The sequence below is a fragment of the Eretmochelys imbricata genome, chromosome 11 (genome assembly GCF_965152235.1).
Source record: "Eretmochelys imbricata isolate rEreImb1 chromosome 11, rEreImb1.hap1, whole genome shotgun sequence".
NCBI lineage: Eukaryota > Metazoa > Chordata > Testudines > Cheloniidae > Eretmochelys > Eretmochelys imbricata.
In genome coordinates, this window is record NC_135582.1 from 17348873 (window position 1) to 17367666 (window position 18794).

General features: G+C 40.6%; 1 protein-coding gene across 1 annotated transcript in view; it reads right to left on the reverse strand.

The window, feature by feature from the left end:
• NCKAP5 (NCK associated protein 5) overlaps positions 1 to 18794 on the reverse strand; it is a 466257-nt gene that overhangs the window by 124642 nt on the left and 322821 nt on the right. The window contains exons 7-8 of the mRNA XM_077830371.1: positions 8755 to 8823; positions 1105 to 1143 (exon numbers count right to left, since the gene is read on the reverse strand). Of these exons, the coding sequence (XP_077686497.1) occupies positions 1105 to 1143; positions 8755 to 8823 (108 nt within the window). The remainder of the gene's footprint in view (positions 1 to 1104; positions 1144 to 8754; positions 8824 to 18794) is intronic.

Genomic DNA, 18794 nt, shown 5'->3' on the forward strand with positions numbered 1-18794 from the left:
AAGGATTCAGAGAGCTTCTCTCTGCTTTTGGAAAACAATCACAACATTTCCCGAATTATAGCCTAAAATATGGAGACTGAAACTCTAGCAAATATGTTACCATTATAAGATGTGAATTTGCTTTATGTACTCAAGGATCAGTTCTCTGATTATATGTAGAATAGATATAACAAGAACAGCAACAGTGCAAGCTTCCCCACACTGCCTTGCCTCATGTCTGACCTGCGTGGACCACCACTAGGCTTGAGTGTGCTGTGTCATTTCCAGACCTATGCAGGGTGGAATTGTGGGTACAGAGACAAAGATAGTGTTCTGAAGATGTGGAGGTGAGGAATGGAATATTCATCCCCAAGTGACAGTGGCATCTATGGAGCCATTTTGTGGCCACAATTACTGAGCATAGGGCTTTAGAAAACATTAATTGCCCCCTCTATATGCTCCCTCCACAGATCTTCACAGTATGTGAATGTGGTGGCTACACTCCAGGATATTCCTGCATTGCCTACCTACAAATCCCTCTCTACACAGCTGTCATATAGCACAGAGGTGTTAAAGAGCAAAGTTCCCTAGCATGGGGCTGAAGTGTCCCCTTTACATCATCTTCACTACTCAGCCTTAGAATATCCATTCCTCCGCTGTGTATATGGGAGCCTTCCATTGCCACTCAGGGAGGCAAAGGCTTTCACCTATAACCCTTATATTCTGCTGTCAGCCAACAAGAGTGCCAAGTGTGACGGTGTTTTTCTGATGTCCAACAGGAACCGGATTGGGAGACAGAACCAACTAATTTTGGATAGGACACAAAAAAGCCAAGAGATGGGATGGACTGTCAGGCATTATTTACCTTAGCCAGGCCTACCCTAAGTATCAAATGGGATGAGGCTATATATTCCATTACCAATCCTCTGAGGTGTCCAGAAATTATTTTTCATTTTTGTTATTGGTAAAACACTTGTCATATTTTGACATTTTGTGGTTGTGTTAGTGAAATGTGTGCACAGCATTTGAAAAAATGTATCCCACATAAAAACATACATTTTCTAATTCAATGGTTTGCATTTATAGCCTTTAAAAATATGCCAAAAATCAGAGAAACAATCTTACCTTTTGAGTAAGTAGAGCTTGAACAACCTGGTTGGCTACCTGTAAGAAATAAATAATAAAATAACTGAGCAGTGTATTATATTGATTTTTTTTGGCAGAGGAGACCCTTTTCTGAGGGATCCCACTATAAGCTATTTCCCCCCTGGAGTAACTTCCCGAACCCACTCCCTAAATCAGATAGTGACATTACGAGCGTACATAAATCTAGGTTCTAACTTTTGACCGGTTCCCAATTTCATACCAAACATATACACCCTAATAACTTTAGTATGACATTACAAATCTTTGTTTTGGTCTTCTAGTCTAATACAATCAAACAGAATACAATGTAAGGGTCAGATCTCTCACTGATGTAAATCACTATAGTTGAACTGACTTCAATACCGCTACACTGCTGAGGACATGATCCTGAATGTTTTGATGAAGCTTAGTTGTTTCTTGATTCAATGCTGGCAAATGGTACATCTATCATGATAGGCAGGCAACAATAAAGTGCCACAGAAAATTAAAATACCTAGAGTAATCAAAATATGGTTGGTTTCAGAGCAGCAGCCGTGTTAGTCTATATTCGCAAAAAGAAAAGGAGTACTTGTGGCACCTTAGAGACTAACCAATTTATTTGAGCATAAGCTTTCGTGAGCTACAGCTCATTTCATTTCATCAGATCTGATGAAGTGAGCTGTAACTCACGAAATCTTATGCTCAAATAAATTGGTTAGTCTCTAAGGTGCCACAAGTCCTCCTTTTCTTTTTGCAAAATATGGTTGGAAGCATTCACACAATAATGTGTAATTGCCTTGAATCAGATTACACACCATTGATTATTATTCGACTATTCAACATTGGTGAGGCCTCATCTGGAGTACTGTGTCCAGTTTTGGGCCCCACACTACAAGAAGGATGTGGATAAATTGGAGAGAGTCCAGCGAAGGGCAACAAAAATGATTAGGGGTCTAGAACACATGACTTATGAGGAGAGGCTGAGGGAACTGGGATTGTTTAGCCTGCAGAAGAGAAGAATGAGGGGGGATTTGATAGCTGCTTTCAACTACCTGAAAGGGGGTTCCAAAGAGGATGGCTCTAGACTGTTCTCAATGGTAGCAGATGACAGAACGAGGAGTAATGGTCTCAAGTTGCAGTGGGGGTGGTTTAGATTGGATATTAGGAAAAACTTTTTCACTAAGAGGGTGGTGAAACACTGGAATGCGTTACCTAGGGAGGTGGTAGAATCTCCTTCCTTAGAGGTTTTTAAGGTCAGGCTTGACAAAGCCCTGGCTGGGATGATTTAACTGGGAATAGGTCGTGCTTCGAGCAGGGGGTTGGACTAGATGACCTTCAGGGGTCCCTTCCAACCCTGATATTCTATGATTCTATGATTAGAGGAACTGAATACGTGGGAGGGAATTTTTAAATTTATTTTATATAAGTGTCCTCTCCTTAGTTACATTTTTGACATGGGGGAAAAGTAAGTATTTTCTGCTGGTGATACTTTAGAATGTTTTTGACAAATGTTTCATTAAAAAAAATGTATTACCATAATCAAATGTCATTTTTGAAACTATACATGAACTGTCACATTTTCAGTGTGTTTGTCCTGATTCCGTTCTGTATAAATAACATAATCTTAGGCTTAACTCTCTGTGCACAGAGTCTAGTTACGAGTTCAAGTTCATTTTAGCTTTCTAAAAGTTTAAACAATATGTGAGGCTGTCATTTGGAAGTACAAATCTGCCTTGCCTCTCTTTACTGTTAGTGAATTTAAAATAAAAATAAAAAAAAACAGAGCATTCAAGTGAACTAAGTCATGAGCAAAGAGCTGAAGCTAATTCATTTCGGTAAATAATTCAATTCTCTAAAACCCAAAACTTTGATTTGATTCATATTCTCATAAAATTGCCTAGTATCTATTTTTTCCCCAAACTGGTCCCTAATTTAAGGCAGCCTATGGAACAATGGTCACATAAAATAGCTCTATACATGATTTAACAGAAGACAGACTAATACTGGAACTGTAATAACCCACAGGAGTAAATATGTTATATTTCTGAAATCCATGTGTTGCCCCACAGGCTTTTAGAATCTACATCTGACAGTGTTCCTTCTGGCATGTACTTTTAACGTCTGTTTGCTCTACCTGAAAATTGATCAAATCACATCTAATACATTATTTCTTTACTTCCTGACATACAGTTACTTTACCAAGGACTAAAGGGTTCTTTGCAATGTGTACAAAGCACTTGCAACAGCATTACCTGTAAAATTATTCTTACAGCTTTATAGACTATACAAAGAAGTGTAAATGGAATAATCTGCCAATTGAGGTAGAGGGGTGAGGGAAGAACTCGCTGATGCACACTGGACAAATTTTCTAACTTGGGTGCATGAAGGTAGGTACCTAAGGGTTTGTCTACACAGGGACACAGGAAAGTTAATCTGAATTATTTATTATTATTTAAAGGTGTGAATTTGAAGTGAAGTGGTTTAGTTAAATTACATGAAAAGCCTGTGTGAACATCTTCATTCAGAATCAAAGTGGCCTTAATTCAGTTTAGTTTCATTCACTTCCAAAGTGATTTAAACTATATCAAATTAAGGCCACTTTAATTTTGAACAACATCTTCCATATAGGCATTTACTGTGGTTTAACTAATCCACTTCAAATTCACACATTTAGTTAATTTGGATTAATTTTCCTGGATGTCCCAGCATAGACAAGCCCTAAATGAATGCTGCTTGATTTTCACAGATGCTAATGACCAAAGCTCCCATTGACCCCAGTAGTTTTAGGTACCCAAGTCTGAAAATTATGTCTCCTGTCCTGAGATTTTCAAATCCAGTCCCTTGACTGGCATGTCCAGAGAAAACTGAGAATTCAGACTGAGCAGGAAGCCTGCAGGATAGTATTTGGAGTAATGGTGGTTCATTTAGGCTTCACACAGAAGGGAATCACCAAATGGAGTCACATACAGACCCCCTCAGCTTAAAGGTGGTCATAATTATGGGAAATTCATTCCTGTGGTTAACATTCCTGTTCCTGTTTGTGGGAAAGTGAAGTAACTGCTAACTAAGACTACTTTACACCTATACCATGCCACTCACCTGAGGATGTCAAAAGGCTTTCAGACATTAAGCCACACAACACTCCTGTGTGGTAGGCATTGTCTGTGATGTATTGAAAACTGTTAAAATTGCAAGCTGAACACTTTACATTGTAAGAGCGTTCCTGGTTCGGCTTACAGGCTAGAGGGCAAGGACCACACAGATGTTTTTTGGGGCCCAGAAAAAAATCTGAAGGTGAGGCCCCTCATCACCCTTCTAAAAAATTATCATGGAGACAAGAGTTTAAGAAGAGGAGAAGGATTGAAGGAGGTTAGAGAGAGCCAGGTCTTTGGGGTCACTGCCTGTCTTGTGCTGCCTGGGGGGCTAGAGAGGGGATGGGGAAGACATTGAGGGCCCAGGTGGTTGGAGTCACTGCCTTCCCTGCGGAGCTAGGGAGGCTCTGCCCCGCATACAGCTGGAAGGCCACTCCTGGTCCTGCCTCTCCCTGAGTTCCAGGCACGCTAGTGGTGGGAGAATTTTCCCTGATTCTGCTCCTAACTCCAGGTTCTCAGCCTGGTGGGTCACCTCAGGCCCAGTGCAATGATGCCAGCAGCAGCCACTCTGAAATCTGAGTCACTCCCCACACTATTAATGGGGGGGGAGAAGGGGCGGGGCGGGGCGGGGGGCATTGCCAAACCTGAGTGGTGCTGGGATATCCTGAACCAGACTGCAACGCCTCTCACTAAAATTTGGCCTAGATACTTGAGTTCTGTATGTGAAGTATTTTTTTTACAGAACTGTATCTTTAACATATGGCTTTGTGTAACATTTAGGATTTTCTAATTAATTAAACAGAAGCTCTGAGATATTTTTCTTTCATTTTTTTAAAAAGTAAAATGCATATTGAAGAAGCCTTTATATGTTGGGGGTGCTAATTGGAAATGTATTATAGTAATATTGAGATGCAATCATTTTAAGATTTCATCTATCACTGAAGCAGTCATTTGTACATTTTCCTCTATATCAGTACAGTCAAGCTTGACAGAAATCTTAGCTGGCACAATAACGTGAATAAACATTATACCACTTCTTGCCAATAAACTGACAGTCAAATTCCTGAATAGGAAACTAGGATTAAGCATGTAACCTCAAGCCCATAAGGTACAGGAAGATAATCCTGTTTCTTGCATTATGTTTTCTAGACAGAGAGATAGGTTTACAGAATATTTTTGAATTTTAAATAAATGAGCTCTTTTTCTGGTTTGTGTAGGATTGGGCAGTTCAGTGCTATTTACTTCCAAATATTATTCCAGAGATGTTCATATGTCAACTTCAGATAAAATAATAGAGACGGGCAATTAATTTTAAAAATCTGTGAATATATTAATAGACTTCATAAAGGATTTTGCTTCAGTCATGTTCATATCCCTTGTATGTTTTCTGTCTATGAATATTTGAGTTTGATTGAGTTTTACTGGTGAAAATGATTGGAGAACATGAAATTTTAAGTCAGAGGTACAGTATTCACTCTTGAATAGTGACGGATGGGCATGGAATGAATGAGGAAGAAGGAAGTACAAGGAATGATGGAATGAAGAAGGAGACAAAGAAAGGAGGAGGAAATGGAAGTGAGAGAGGCTGTACTCATAGGTGTCAAACATGAGCTCAAACAGCTATTTGCTTCTCAAAGAAAGGAAATAAGAGGGAACTTTGATACCTTCACCGCTTTAGTTTGTGCATGTTGCGGGGCGGAGGGGGGGGTGGGAAGTGATGAGATGTTGTTGCCAACCCATCATGGCTAGGCTGGGATGATGCTGGAACTTCTTCCCCAGGTAGGAGCCCCACCCACCATGAAAGTTTTGCGGAGGTGGCATGTATGGCCAAGCACAGAATCCACTTATGGGGTGGCAGGTTTACCCTCTGCTTGGGACATATCCTGGCCTTCCTGGACAGGGAGCCGCAGTTTGGGAATGAGGGCCCACAGGACAGTGGCAGATTCCCTCAACCCTACAACCATCACTACCCCAACTAGAGGCAGGGTGGCGTCACAGGAGCACAGGGCCCCAGGAATTATGAACTGCCTTGAATCCAGCTCTTGGGTGTGCAAGACATGAAGAGGATGAAATGCACCCTTGGTTCATAGCATTCCCCTTAATCGACAGAGGTCAGAACATGACGTGACCATGCATAATATTCACCATCATCTCTGGCTGATGCTGTGACCTTGTATTGCTTCCTCTGCAGTCTGACAGGGATGGGACACCCCCTTTTTTTGTGGGGTCCAAAGATCATGATTCATGATTGATTTGATTGCTGGTAGGAAATTAAAAATAATTATTGTAATGGACCCTGAAACTCTCTTTTAGAGGGCTGATCTACTGCAACTCGGGGACTGATCAGAGCCTGCTGTTCTGAGGGACAACTGAGTCCCTTCCCCTCAGCCAACCAGGTCATTTTGGTGGCAGAAGTGAACATGTGAGACATCCTGGAAGGAAAGAGAATGAGGCAGCTGATCTCTGGTCCTGAGGATTGCATAGGAAACTCCTAAAATCTGGATCAAACAAGAAAAGGACCAGGGAAGGAGCTCCTGCCTGGGAGAAGTGGAGCTTGTACCTTGGGCCTAGAGCCTTAAAGAACAAAAGTTTTCTAACCAAAAAATGGACAATTTTTCATAATTTTTTAAAATGTTTTTATTTTTTGACCAGCTCTGCTGAGAATCCCTGGTTAGGAATAACTTTGTATCAGGGTATGCGTGCTCCAGAGGGGTCCATGCGATTCAAGGCAATTGGAGCCACAGGGTCCCAAGGGCATTAATGGATTATTTCTTAATTGTGTTTATGTCAGATCATTAATTCTGTTTATTGTTTCTTTACTGAATTCACTGAGATTATCTCAGCAGAGTGGAAGTAAAGGTCCCTGTTTATTTTGTGAACCCTTCCTGTGAGTGACATTCCTGTGTGAGCCCACTCAGTGTTAGATGCCCATGTGGCTGTCATAGTTGGAACTCACAGTGCTTGTCTCCGGGTTTGTGGTGAGGTTGTCATGGCTGCTGAAACCAATTTATGTGCATCATTGCTCACATAGGTCCAGGCCTATTTCGGCTGAGATAGGGCAGGTTACAATATCACTAGGAAGAGAGAGGTCAAGGCATTGGAGGTGGGGAAAGAGATGAGAAATATAGTGAGTAACAGGTGAGGCAAAGAAGAAGAGAGGTGATTAGAAACAACAGAGAAAGAAGAAAAAAAAAGAAGAAAAAAAGAAGGGAACACAGAAAAAATGAGAGGCAAGACACAAGACAATGTACCTTACTGGAAACAGCAGCCCTTGTCACTTACAGACAAGAAAGATTGCCTCCAGGAGAGCATTCACAGAATGGGAAGGAACAGATATGCCAGCGGAAGACCTGAATCACCTGACTGAAGCACTGAGAAAATAAAATCTGGAGCACAGTTTTAAAATGACTATTATTCGTATTGCAGTAGCACATAGGAGCCACAGTCATGGACTAGGACCCCTTTGTGCTAGGCACTGTACAAATACACACCAAAAAGAGGGTTCCTTCCCCCAAATGCTTACAGTCTAAATATGTGGACCCCTTTTATTTTCTCAATGGTGGGTAACTGTCTCACTTAACCCAGTGCTGAAATGACTTCTATGGCCACATCATATCCAAGACAAGCAGATAATAAAAAACAAAGAACTTCACAATTTCATATTAAACGTAATTAATTCTTATATTCTATCCTAACTAGGTTCTTACACCACCATAGTATCTGAGCACCTTCCACCAGTGCGTTAAGTGACGTGACTAGTATCTGTCTTATGCTATTTGTTCTTTCTGTCTTGTCCTTTCTCCAAGGGGAGAATTGTGTGTGTAGTGTAGTGTTTTGCTTTTTTAAATGCACAGGCTGCTGTGTGTTGCTATGCTGCAAGGTGTAAAGGCTGCCGTTTATCTGAGTTATAGTTATATATATAGCAATCACAGATCTGGTTAAAGCCAAACTAGACAGAGCATGCGATGGTGGGTGCAGACAGCCACAGAATCCACTAAAACCTTTGGGTGGGCCATATTTTATTTATTTGTTTGTGTTTCAAAAAGGCTACATACCCATCCCTTTTTTTTCCCCCCAGTGGTCACCAGCCCTTCTCCCCTTTCCCTCCAGCCCTCCTGAGATGGTGGCCCTGTGCAAGGGCACAGAGTGCACATTGGTTAAGCTGGGTCTGGTGCTTAGCACCCTTCTTTCCAGCTAAATGGAAGGAGCCGTTAAGTCCCTTTATGTAATGAAATCACTGAAAACAACAGAAGCCATCACCCAAGGCAATGGGCTGCATGGCGAGGCATGAGCAGATGCTAAACTAAGCATGTGAGCTGAGGGCTCCCTGATTGTAAACAAAGCACTAAAGGATTGTTTGGCAAGCTGAGTATGTGCTAGAGGAGGGAAAGTTAGCAGACAGTGAGAGATACAGTCATGAGGGTGACCCTGAGAGCAGAACAACAGAGCTTCCAGGGCTGGGAACCTACTGGAAAGGCAGGCTTGGGGAAACTGCCTGTTCGTTGTTCATTACAGTCAGCAAAACTCAGTCACAGAACCTTTCTTAAATCTACATTACCTCATCGAGGCACCTTTCATACTGTTCTCTTTGATTTTCATTTTCCAGAGCCAATGCTGAATTCTCTGCCTGCAGTAAGATGCAAATATATAATGCAAATGAATCATTGGGTATTTTGTGCTACATGACAACTTATTCAATGAATTTACTGCACAGACCTTCTCAGGATCCAAAATAATTTCTTAAAAATACACAAAACATATTTCCTTTAAGTTACTGTTATAAACAAAACTGAAATGTCATCAGTTTTATGAAGTTATCCACAAAATACATTACAATTTAGAGAAATACAAGCATTGACATTCTAAGTATATCTGTAACCTAGTCTTGTCAGGTGCAAAGATAGTTTGCATGTCAATTTTATTCCTGGTACTGTACATTGAAACTGACACCCAACCTGCATAGAGAAAGTATCTGGTGGAAATGGAATCTATCCCAAGCTTAAAGCAACAATAAGTCATTCCAGGGCACTGGAATTGAGTAACCGTGGATATAGTGGCCACACAATAATTGATGGGTACATTACACTCTAATCATAAAAAGTAATTTTCTTAATCCACCACATTAAAAACACATGCCAAAGTCTACCATTTCAAGAGTGAAAAGGAATTACATTTTACAACATCTAAACAAAATCTTAAAGTCAAATAGTAAATTTCATTCTAACAAATGTCAGTTTAAAAATTAATATTTTCCTGTATACTAATGGCTTTAATCTGTCCTTAATTATCCACTGTTCTGAGATTTTTGCATAATGCACATGAAAAAAATAGCACAAGCTGGTATTAAAATTTAAATTGTGTTAAATCACTGTACTCTTCTATATAATTTTGCCTTTGCCTTGGGAAGCTCCTTTGTTGCAGAAATTCCCCAAAATATAACAGAAACAAATACATCATTTTCAAATAAGAGCAAGTTTCACCTATATGCCTCTCAAAGACTGAAAAAATAAAACAAAATATAAAAATGTGCAAATTAAAGCTGGCCTTGGGAATCTATGTGTTGTCCCTGCTCCCCACTCAGACCCTTCACATCATGCAACCATAACATCACAATCAATACATTCAGATAATTACAACCATTAAAAAGTTTACATTACTCACCTCCCTTTTACTGCACTGACAATCCATAAAAGCTTAATAAATGAGGTCTTTTAACCACAATTATTTTTTGGAACAATGGTCACATGTATGGTTAACGTTTGCAATTCCAGACCGAAAAGTTTATTGGTGTAATCAAACACGTCCTAAGGGAAGATTTTGCCTGGAGAGAGCAACAGTTATCTCTTTATAGTTTAAAAAAAAGAAAAGAAAAGAAAAGAAAGAAACCTGAGCAAAATTGCAATTAGTTAATTCACCGACCTTTATTTCAAATTCAAGATTAACCTAAAAATAATGTGTTGGGAGGAGAAAGGGAAATATGCCCATAATTAGCCAGTATTTAAGAAGTATAGAGACAAGTCAAAGGGTGACGAGAGCAACATATGGAGATTACTTACCTTTCTAAACAAACAGTTTTATAAAGTCAGCAGTACACTCCAGAGATATCTATCAGCAAATGTTATGAATTTCTCTGCATCATATCTGCGCCATACAGCACACCCATAGATTCAACATTTGGTTACAAGAGAGTTTCTAAGTGTCCCAGCAAAGTGGCAGAACATATTGCAGGAAAAGGTAAAGGTGCAGTAGTAAATTCAAAGCAGAAGCAAAGATAGAAACAGAGGTCAGAATAACAAAAGCAGCAGTAAGAGTTTGGGAGCTGGATGCTCAAATATCCAAGAGGACATCATACTTGCACACTTGCACAGGAGCTAAAACAGAAGTAGGAGCACGTAAAGTATCTGTAACCCAAGGAAAGTGCCAGTCCACTCAGGAAACAGACACTTGTTATCAGTTTGGAAAAGCGTTCCATGCTCCTGGTGATTGCTGATTTAAAGATGCACATTGCAGAAGCTGTAATAAAAAAGGTCATAGCCAAACAGTTTGTCATGCTATAAGAAATAAGGAAGAGACCAAATTAGGATGTAGAAAAAGGAATATCAAGGTACACTCTGTAGACAGATTTCAGAGTAGCAGCCGTGTTAGTCTGTATTCGCAAAAAGAAAAGGAGTACTTGTGGCACCTTAGAGACTAACCAATTTATTTGAGCATAAGCTTTCGTGAGCTACAGCTCACTTCATCGGATGCATTCAGTGGAATTCAGCTGTAGCTCACGAAAGCTTATGCTCAAATAAATTGGTTAGTCTCTAAGGTGCCACAAGTACTCCTTTTCTTTCTGTAGACAGAGGCAATGGTGACACAGACTGCGAGAGTGGATAGCCAGCTGTGGATATAGTGTAAGCCAAAATCACAAGTCAGCAATCGGGTTGACACCCCAGGTGGAGGGAAAAATACTTGAAATGGAAGTGGACACTGGCTCCATAGTCTCATGTTCAGAATATATGAAAACTTTAAAAAATAACTAACTGAGGGAGACACTGATGTTACTAAAACATATACGGGAGAAAAGATAGCACCAACTGGAGTAAAACAAGTGAATGTGGAGTATAACAATAAGCAATGTTTATTAGACTCTCATATCATTGAGAAGGGGGGCAAAGCCCTCTGGGGCGATGAATGGTTATACAATGTTCCTCTGGATTGGAAATCTATAAAGATCTCTAAAGTCACTTTCAGTATACCCCACTAAAACAGCTGAACAGCAGCTGGAAGGGATATCATGTCAGGCATTGGGAATAATCAAGGGGGGCACAGGAACTCTAAACCACATGAAGGCTAAAATGATCCTAGCCGAGAAGGCACAACCCAAGTTTCACAAAACTCAACCTATACCTTACAGTAGTCGCTCAAAGGTAGATGCTGAACTGGAATGCCCAGAAAGAGAGGGCATGCTTTCAACAGGGGCCTGGAGCAAGAGGGGAACGCCTATCAGCCCAGCTGTGAAAAATGTGCTGCAGTAAGGGTTTGTGGATATTTTAAGGTCACCATAAACCCTGTCTGAAAACACTTACACATGGAAGTTCAGGAAGAGTCTAAAGCAAACCTCACAATCAACACACAAAAGGCTCTCTACCAATACAGCAGGCTAGTGTGTAGCATTGCTTCAGCTCCTGCTATATGGCAATGGATCAAGTTTTGCAAGGTATTCTGAGCACACAGTGGTATCTGGATGACATGACTGTGACCAGTAGAGGAACATCTGGAATCCTGGAAGGGGATAGTAAAGTGTCTAAAAGAATCTGGGTTACAAGCCAATTGCATAAAATGTGAACTTTTCAAGGGCTCAGTAGCTTATTGCGTGCACGTTACTGATGTACACGGCCTACATAAATCTCAGGAGAAGATTAAAGCAGTGCTGGAAGCTCTTCTGACAAAGAATGTGTCATAATGTAGAACATTTCTAGGATTTATTAACTACTATAGCCGATTTGACCACACCTAGCAACTGTATTACATCTGCTGAACTGTTTGCTGCAGACTGGTCAAAAGTGGGTATAGTCATGTAAGTGTCAAAAAGCTTTCCTGGAAGCAAAACAATTGGTCATATCAGACAGTGAGCTAATGCATTTTAACCCACTGTTGCCTGTCAAGTTAGCATGTGATGCTTCTTTACATGGAATGGGGGCAGTTATATTGCACACAATGCCAGATGGCAGAGAGAGATCCATAGCATTTGCCTCCAGTCTCTCACAGTGCCAATATGTAACTATGCACAAATAGACAAAGACGCTTTAAGTCTGGTATTGGGTGCAAAGAAATTCACACCTGTCATAGAGCACCAAGCCCTAGTATCAATCTTGCATCTGAGGAAGGGAGTTCCTGTGACAACTGCAGCATGTATGCAATGCTTGGCCCTCTTCTTGGCAGGTTATATCTATAGCATCGAATTCAAAAGAACAGATGCTCACGCAAACCAAGATAGGCTCCCCTGTCTGCCCATGCTAGTTGAAGAGCAACCTGTAACAAAAACAAAATCTATCATATTTGTAAACTTGTTACAAACTGAGTGTGCCCCAGTGACTTGTAGTTTGTTCGAGCAAGAAACCAAGAGGTTTATGAAGCCACTCTGAAGGGCTGGAAATACACTGAGCACCCTAATCTGGCACCCTTTTACACTGGCAAAGTTGAATTTATGGTACATCCAGGAATTCATGTTATTATACCTAGCAAACTGCATATAAGAGTCTTAGAAAAGATCCACGTAAGTCACCTAGGAGTAGTACAAATGAAGGCATTTGCCAGAAATTTTGTATTGTGGTCAGGCATTGACTAACAAATAAAGCCACTTGCTAAGGAATGTTTAGGATGCCAACAGGTACCAGACATGCCTAAACCAGCACCATTACACCCCTGAGAATGGCCCTCAGCACCGTGGCAGGGTCTGCATATTGATTTTGCAGAACCATTTTGGGGAATAATGTATCGAGTAGTGGTGGATGCCCATTCCAAATGGTCGCATATTTTTTGCATGAAAACCACCACAGCTGCACAGATGGTAGAAAAATCTTTGAATTTTGTTTGCAAGAACTGGGCAGCAGGAACAAGCTGCGAGTGACAACAGCTTTCAGCTAAGTTCAGAAGGGTTTCAGTCGTTCATGAAGAAAAATGGTGTTAGACATGTTATCTCAGCACTATGCCACGGAGCCACAAATGGTTTGGTTGAAAGACTTGTACAAACTTCTATACAGGCTCTGTGATCCATAACAGATGAGAAGGGGTCATTATAGCAGAAGTTGGCATGCTTCTTACTAGCATATCAAAATGCATAACATGCCATGATGAACCAAACATCTGAAATTCTGTTTATAGACTGAAATCTCAGGTCATGCTTGGACTTATTAAAGCAAGATCTATGTCTACAAGTCAGAAATAGTCAAATAAGTTAAGCAATTGGAGAGAGCGCACCTTGTAAGCTACAAATGGATCAAACAGCAATCGCTAGCACACAAATGGGTACTTTGTCCTATCGAGTACACGTGGCACCCAATATATTCTGACACTGCCACACTGACCCACTTCAAGATTTGGGGGTGACTCCATGACTGACAAAAGAAGCAAACTTGGGAAGCCATCAATTGTTCTGACACTGGTGCCCCAACAAGAAGCAATAACTTTAAACCAGAAAACAGCTGCATTGAACCATCAGCATCATCTGAGGGACATCCGATTCAGACATTACTGCGGACACACCACTTCCTCAGGGAAATGTTCAAAATGCTGGCAGATGCAAAATACAAACCACCTAAAAGATCTGACTTGTTACTGAACCTTTGGTTGTTCCCCCGCCAAACACTTCTGAAGGTTTTGTGCCCATTTGATTTCAGGGAGAGGATGGATGTGATATATTTGAATGTATTGAGCAGTGTTGAATCTGTTTATGTGAATTTGCAATTACAGTTTTATTTCTGAGTCAGTACTCACCAATGTGAATAGGTATTGTACAATCTAGCCCTAAAATAGTAAGCTTGAAAAATATATATGATACAGTCTGCTCCCATGTCCAAATGCCTAAAAGATCTGCTAACAATATATGGTCATTTAGTAAACACACAACTACAAAATATCAAACTTGAGTCCTACATTTCTTGCAGTCTGTCTTATTTTGACTGCTGTGATGTAGTAATAAAATGGAAGCCAAATCTAAAACTGCGTGTGTTTTATTGTCTAATATATGACTTCAGCAAGCTATTCCTTGGTGAATACACTGCCAAAATTAGGAAATCTGAGCGTGACAGCATTAATAATAAATAGTACATTTTCCCTCATTGTCTGCCACAGTGGAAATAGCTGTATAATACAAACTTTTTCACACCAGTGGCTTTGAATGTGTACAGAAAGGATATAATCCAGTCTATGCTAGCTTGCTTCTTGATTGCTGAGCAAATCATGCCCATTTATTTGGTATTTTTGAAATGGGGACTGAGCAAGGAAGGGAACACTTCACAGACTTCATTTAAGACCCCGGTGCCAATCCCTGTAAGGTTGACAGACCTATACAGGGATCAGTATGTCACCCCATATTGCAAAAGAACACTTACAGTAAACCACAATCACCCCCATAATATTTACATATATATAAACTTGGGAACAGTGTTGTAGTTTTAAAAAAAAAACACCTTTCTTTAAAAGAGGGAAACCAAAGTAGGGATAAGTGAGACAGGCTAAAAGTCAAGTTGTCAAGGTTCCTCCCCCACTCTGAACTTTAGGGTACAGATGTGGGGACCTGCATGAAAAACCTCCTAAGCTTATCTTTACCAGCTTAGGTCAAAACTTCCCCAAGGTACAAAGTATTCCACCCGTGGTCCTTGGAATGGCCGCTACCACCACCAAACTAATACTGGTTACTGGGGAAGAGCTGTTTGGACGCGTCTTTCCCCCCAGAATACTTCCCAAAACCTTGCACCCCACTTCCTGGACAAGGTTTGGTAAAAAAGCCTCACCAATTTGCCTAGGTGACTACAGACCCAGACCCTTGGATCTTAAGAACAATGAACAATCCTCCCAACACTTGCACCCCCCCCTTTCCTGGGAAATGTTGGATAAAAAGCCTCACCAATTTGCATAGGTGACCACAGACCCAAACCCTTGGATCTGAGAACAATGAAAAAACATTCAGTTTTTTACAAGAAGACTTTTAATAGAAAATAGAAGTAAATAGAAATGAAGAAATCCCCCCTGTAAAATCAGGATGGTAGATATCTTACAGGGTAATTAGATTCAAAAACATAGAGAACCCCTCTAGGCAAAACCTTAAGTTACAAAAAAGATACACAGACAGAAATAGTTATTCTATTCAGCACAATTCTTTTCTCAGCCATTTAAAGAAATCATAATCTAACACATACCTAGCTAGATTACTTACTAAAAGTTCTAAGACTCCATTCCTGGTCTATCCCTGGCCAAGCAGCATGCAGACAGACACAGACCCTTTTTTTCTCTCCCTCCTCCCAGCTTTTGAAAGTATCTTGTCCCCTCATTGGTCATTTTGGTCAGGTGCCAGCGAGGTTACCTTTAGCTTCTTAACCCTTTACAGGTGAGAGGAGCTTTCCCCTGGCCAGGAGGAATTTCAAAGGGGTTTACCCTTCCCCTTATATTTATGACACAAGTAGAGTTGGACCTTGCAAAGGGAATTAAAACCAATAGTAAAAGGTTCTATAGCCATATAAATAAGAAGAAAACAAAGAAAGAAGAAGTGGGACAGCTAAACACTGAGGATGGAGTGGAGGTAAAGGATAATCTAGGCATGGCCCAATAACTAAACAAATACTTTGCCTCAGTCTTTAATAAGGCTAATGAGGATCTTAAGGATAATGGTAGCATGACAAATGGGAATAAGGATATGGAGGTAGATATTACCATATCTGAGGTAGAAGCGAAACTCGAACAGCTTAATGGGCCTAAATCGGCGGGCCCAGGTAATCTTCATCCAAGAATATTAAAGGAATTGGCACAAGAAATTGCAAGCCCATTAGCAAGAATTTTTAATGAATCTGTAAACTCAGGGGTTGTACCGTATGATTGGAGAATTGCTAACATAGTTCCTATTTTTAAGAAAGGAAAAAAAAAGTGACCTGGGTAACTACAGGCCTGTTAGTTTGACATCTGTAGTATGCAAGGTCTTGAAAAAAATTTTGAGAGTAGTTAAGGACATCGAGGTCAATGGTAAATGGGACAAAATACAACATGGTTTATCAAAAGGTAGATCGTGCCAAACCAATCTGATCTCCTTCTTTGAGAAAGTAACAGATTTTTTAGACAAAGGAAATGCAGTGGATCTAATTTACCTAGATTCCAGTAAGGCGTTTGATACTGTGCCACATGGGGAATTATTAGTTAAATTGGAAAAGATGGGGATCAATATGAAAATTGAAAGGTGGATAAGGAATTGGTTAAAGGGGAGACTATCACAGAGGGTCATACTGAAAGGTGAACTGTCAGGCTGGAGGGAGATTACCAGTGGAGTTCCTCAGAGATCGGTTTTGGGACCAATCTTTTTATTAGATTTATTACAAAAAGTGGGAGTGTGCTAATGAAATTTGCAGATGATACAAAGCTGGGAGGTATTGCCAATTTAGAGAGAGACCGGGATATCATACAGGAAGATCTGGATGACCTTGTAAACTGGAGTAATAGTAATAGGATGAAATTTAATAGTGAAAAGTGCAAGGTCATGAATTTAGGGATTAATAACAAGAAATTTAGTTATAAACTGGGGACACATCAATTAGAAGTAACGGAGGAGGAGAAGGACCTTGGAGTATTGGATGATCACAGGATGACTATGAGCCGCCAATGTGATATCGCTGTGAAAAAAGCGAATGTGGTCTTGGGATGCATTAGGCGAGGTATTTCCAGTAGAGATAAGGAGGTTTTAGTACCGTTATACAAGGCACTGGTGAGACCTCACCTGGACTACTGTGTGCAGTTCTGGTCTCCCATGTTTAAGAAGGATGAATTCAAACTGGAACAGAGAAGGTACAGAGAAGGGCTACTAGGATGATCTGAGGAATGGAAAACCTGTCTTATGAAAGGAGACTCAAGGAGCTTGGCTTGTTTAGCCTAACCAAAAGAAGGTTGAGGGGAGATATGATTGCTCTCTATAAATATATCAGAGGGATAAATACCAGAGAGGGAGGAGAATTATTTAAGCTCAGTACCAATGTGGACACAAGAACAAATGGATATAAACTGGTCATCGGGAAGTTTACACTTGAAATTAGACAAAAATTTCTAACCCTCAGAGGAGTGAAGTTTTGGAATAACCTTCCAAGGGAAGCAGTGGGGGCAAAAGACCTATCTGGCTTTAAGATTAAACTCTTAAAGGAGTTGGTATGATGGGATAATATGATTTTGACAATTAATTGGTCTTTAAATTTTCATGGTAAATAGGCCCAATGGCCTGTGATGGGATGTTAGATGGGGTGGGATCTGAGTTACTACAGAGAATTCTTTCCTGGGTATCTGGCTGTTTAATCTTGCCCATATGCTCAGAGTTCAGCTGATCGCCGTATTTGGGGTTGGGAAGGAATTTTCCTCCAGGGCAGATTGGAAGAGGCCCTGGAGGTTTTTCACCTTCCTCTGTAGCATGGGGCACGGGTCACTTGCTGGAGGATTCTCTGCTCCTTGAAGTCTTTAAACCATGATTTGAGGACTTCAATAGCTCAGACATAGGTGAGAGGTTTATCGCAGGAGTGGGTGGGTGAGATTCTGTGGCCTGCATTGTGCAGGAGGTCAGACTAGATGATCATAATGGTCCCTTCTGACCTTAATATCTATGAATCTATGAATGTGCTTTTTCTCTTTGGAAGACCAGAATGGTAGAGAATTGTGGAAGTCTTTCACCACTCTTATCACCCAGACTTTTTACCTCATGGTGTTCTCTGTTGGGAATCCTAATGATCCTTGTTTCCTCTACCCCCAAGAATTCAGATTCCAGCCATCTTCTGATTGGGAAACTCTTGCGGGATTTGCATGGAGTTAAAAAGTATCACTCCTTATAATTATTTGAAAAGGTGGCTGTTAAGCAAAATAGGTACTCTGAGAAACTGTCCCTCTATTACACATTTTTTGTGGGAAGTGGGAGGACAGTATACTCCAAGCTGTATCATGTTTACTGACCCTCAGAGGCATAATAGAGAAATAGAAGTTACACACCTGACATAACCTAGGAGGTGAGTCCATAAATCAAAAGGAAGAAAGCTGGAACATTATTGATGACGACACTTTCTTAACTATCAACTGTATGGTTTCTGCAGTCATTCTGGTTTTAGATACAGTTGTACTTTTATTGTAATGGATCTGTGCGCATCTTTTTTCTTCTGTGTTTTCTTATGTCCCAATACACACACGGAACGTAAAAAACTAAACAAAACAACCTAAAAGCCAAAGCAGTCTAAGCATGGTAAACAGTCCCGGGGACCATGGATATGTTTGGTCTGTCACTAGTGTTTCAGCAGCTCAGACTGTGGGTAAGTATTTCTCTGCTGGGGTCTCAGCCCTCCTCCCATAGTATCATTCAGTCAGTTGAACACATGTTGC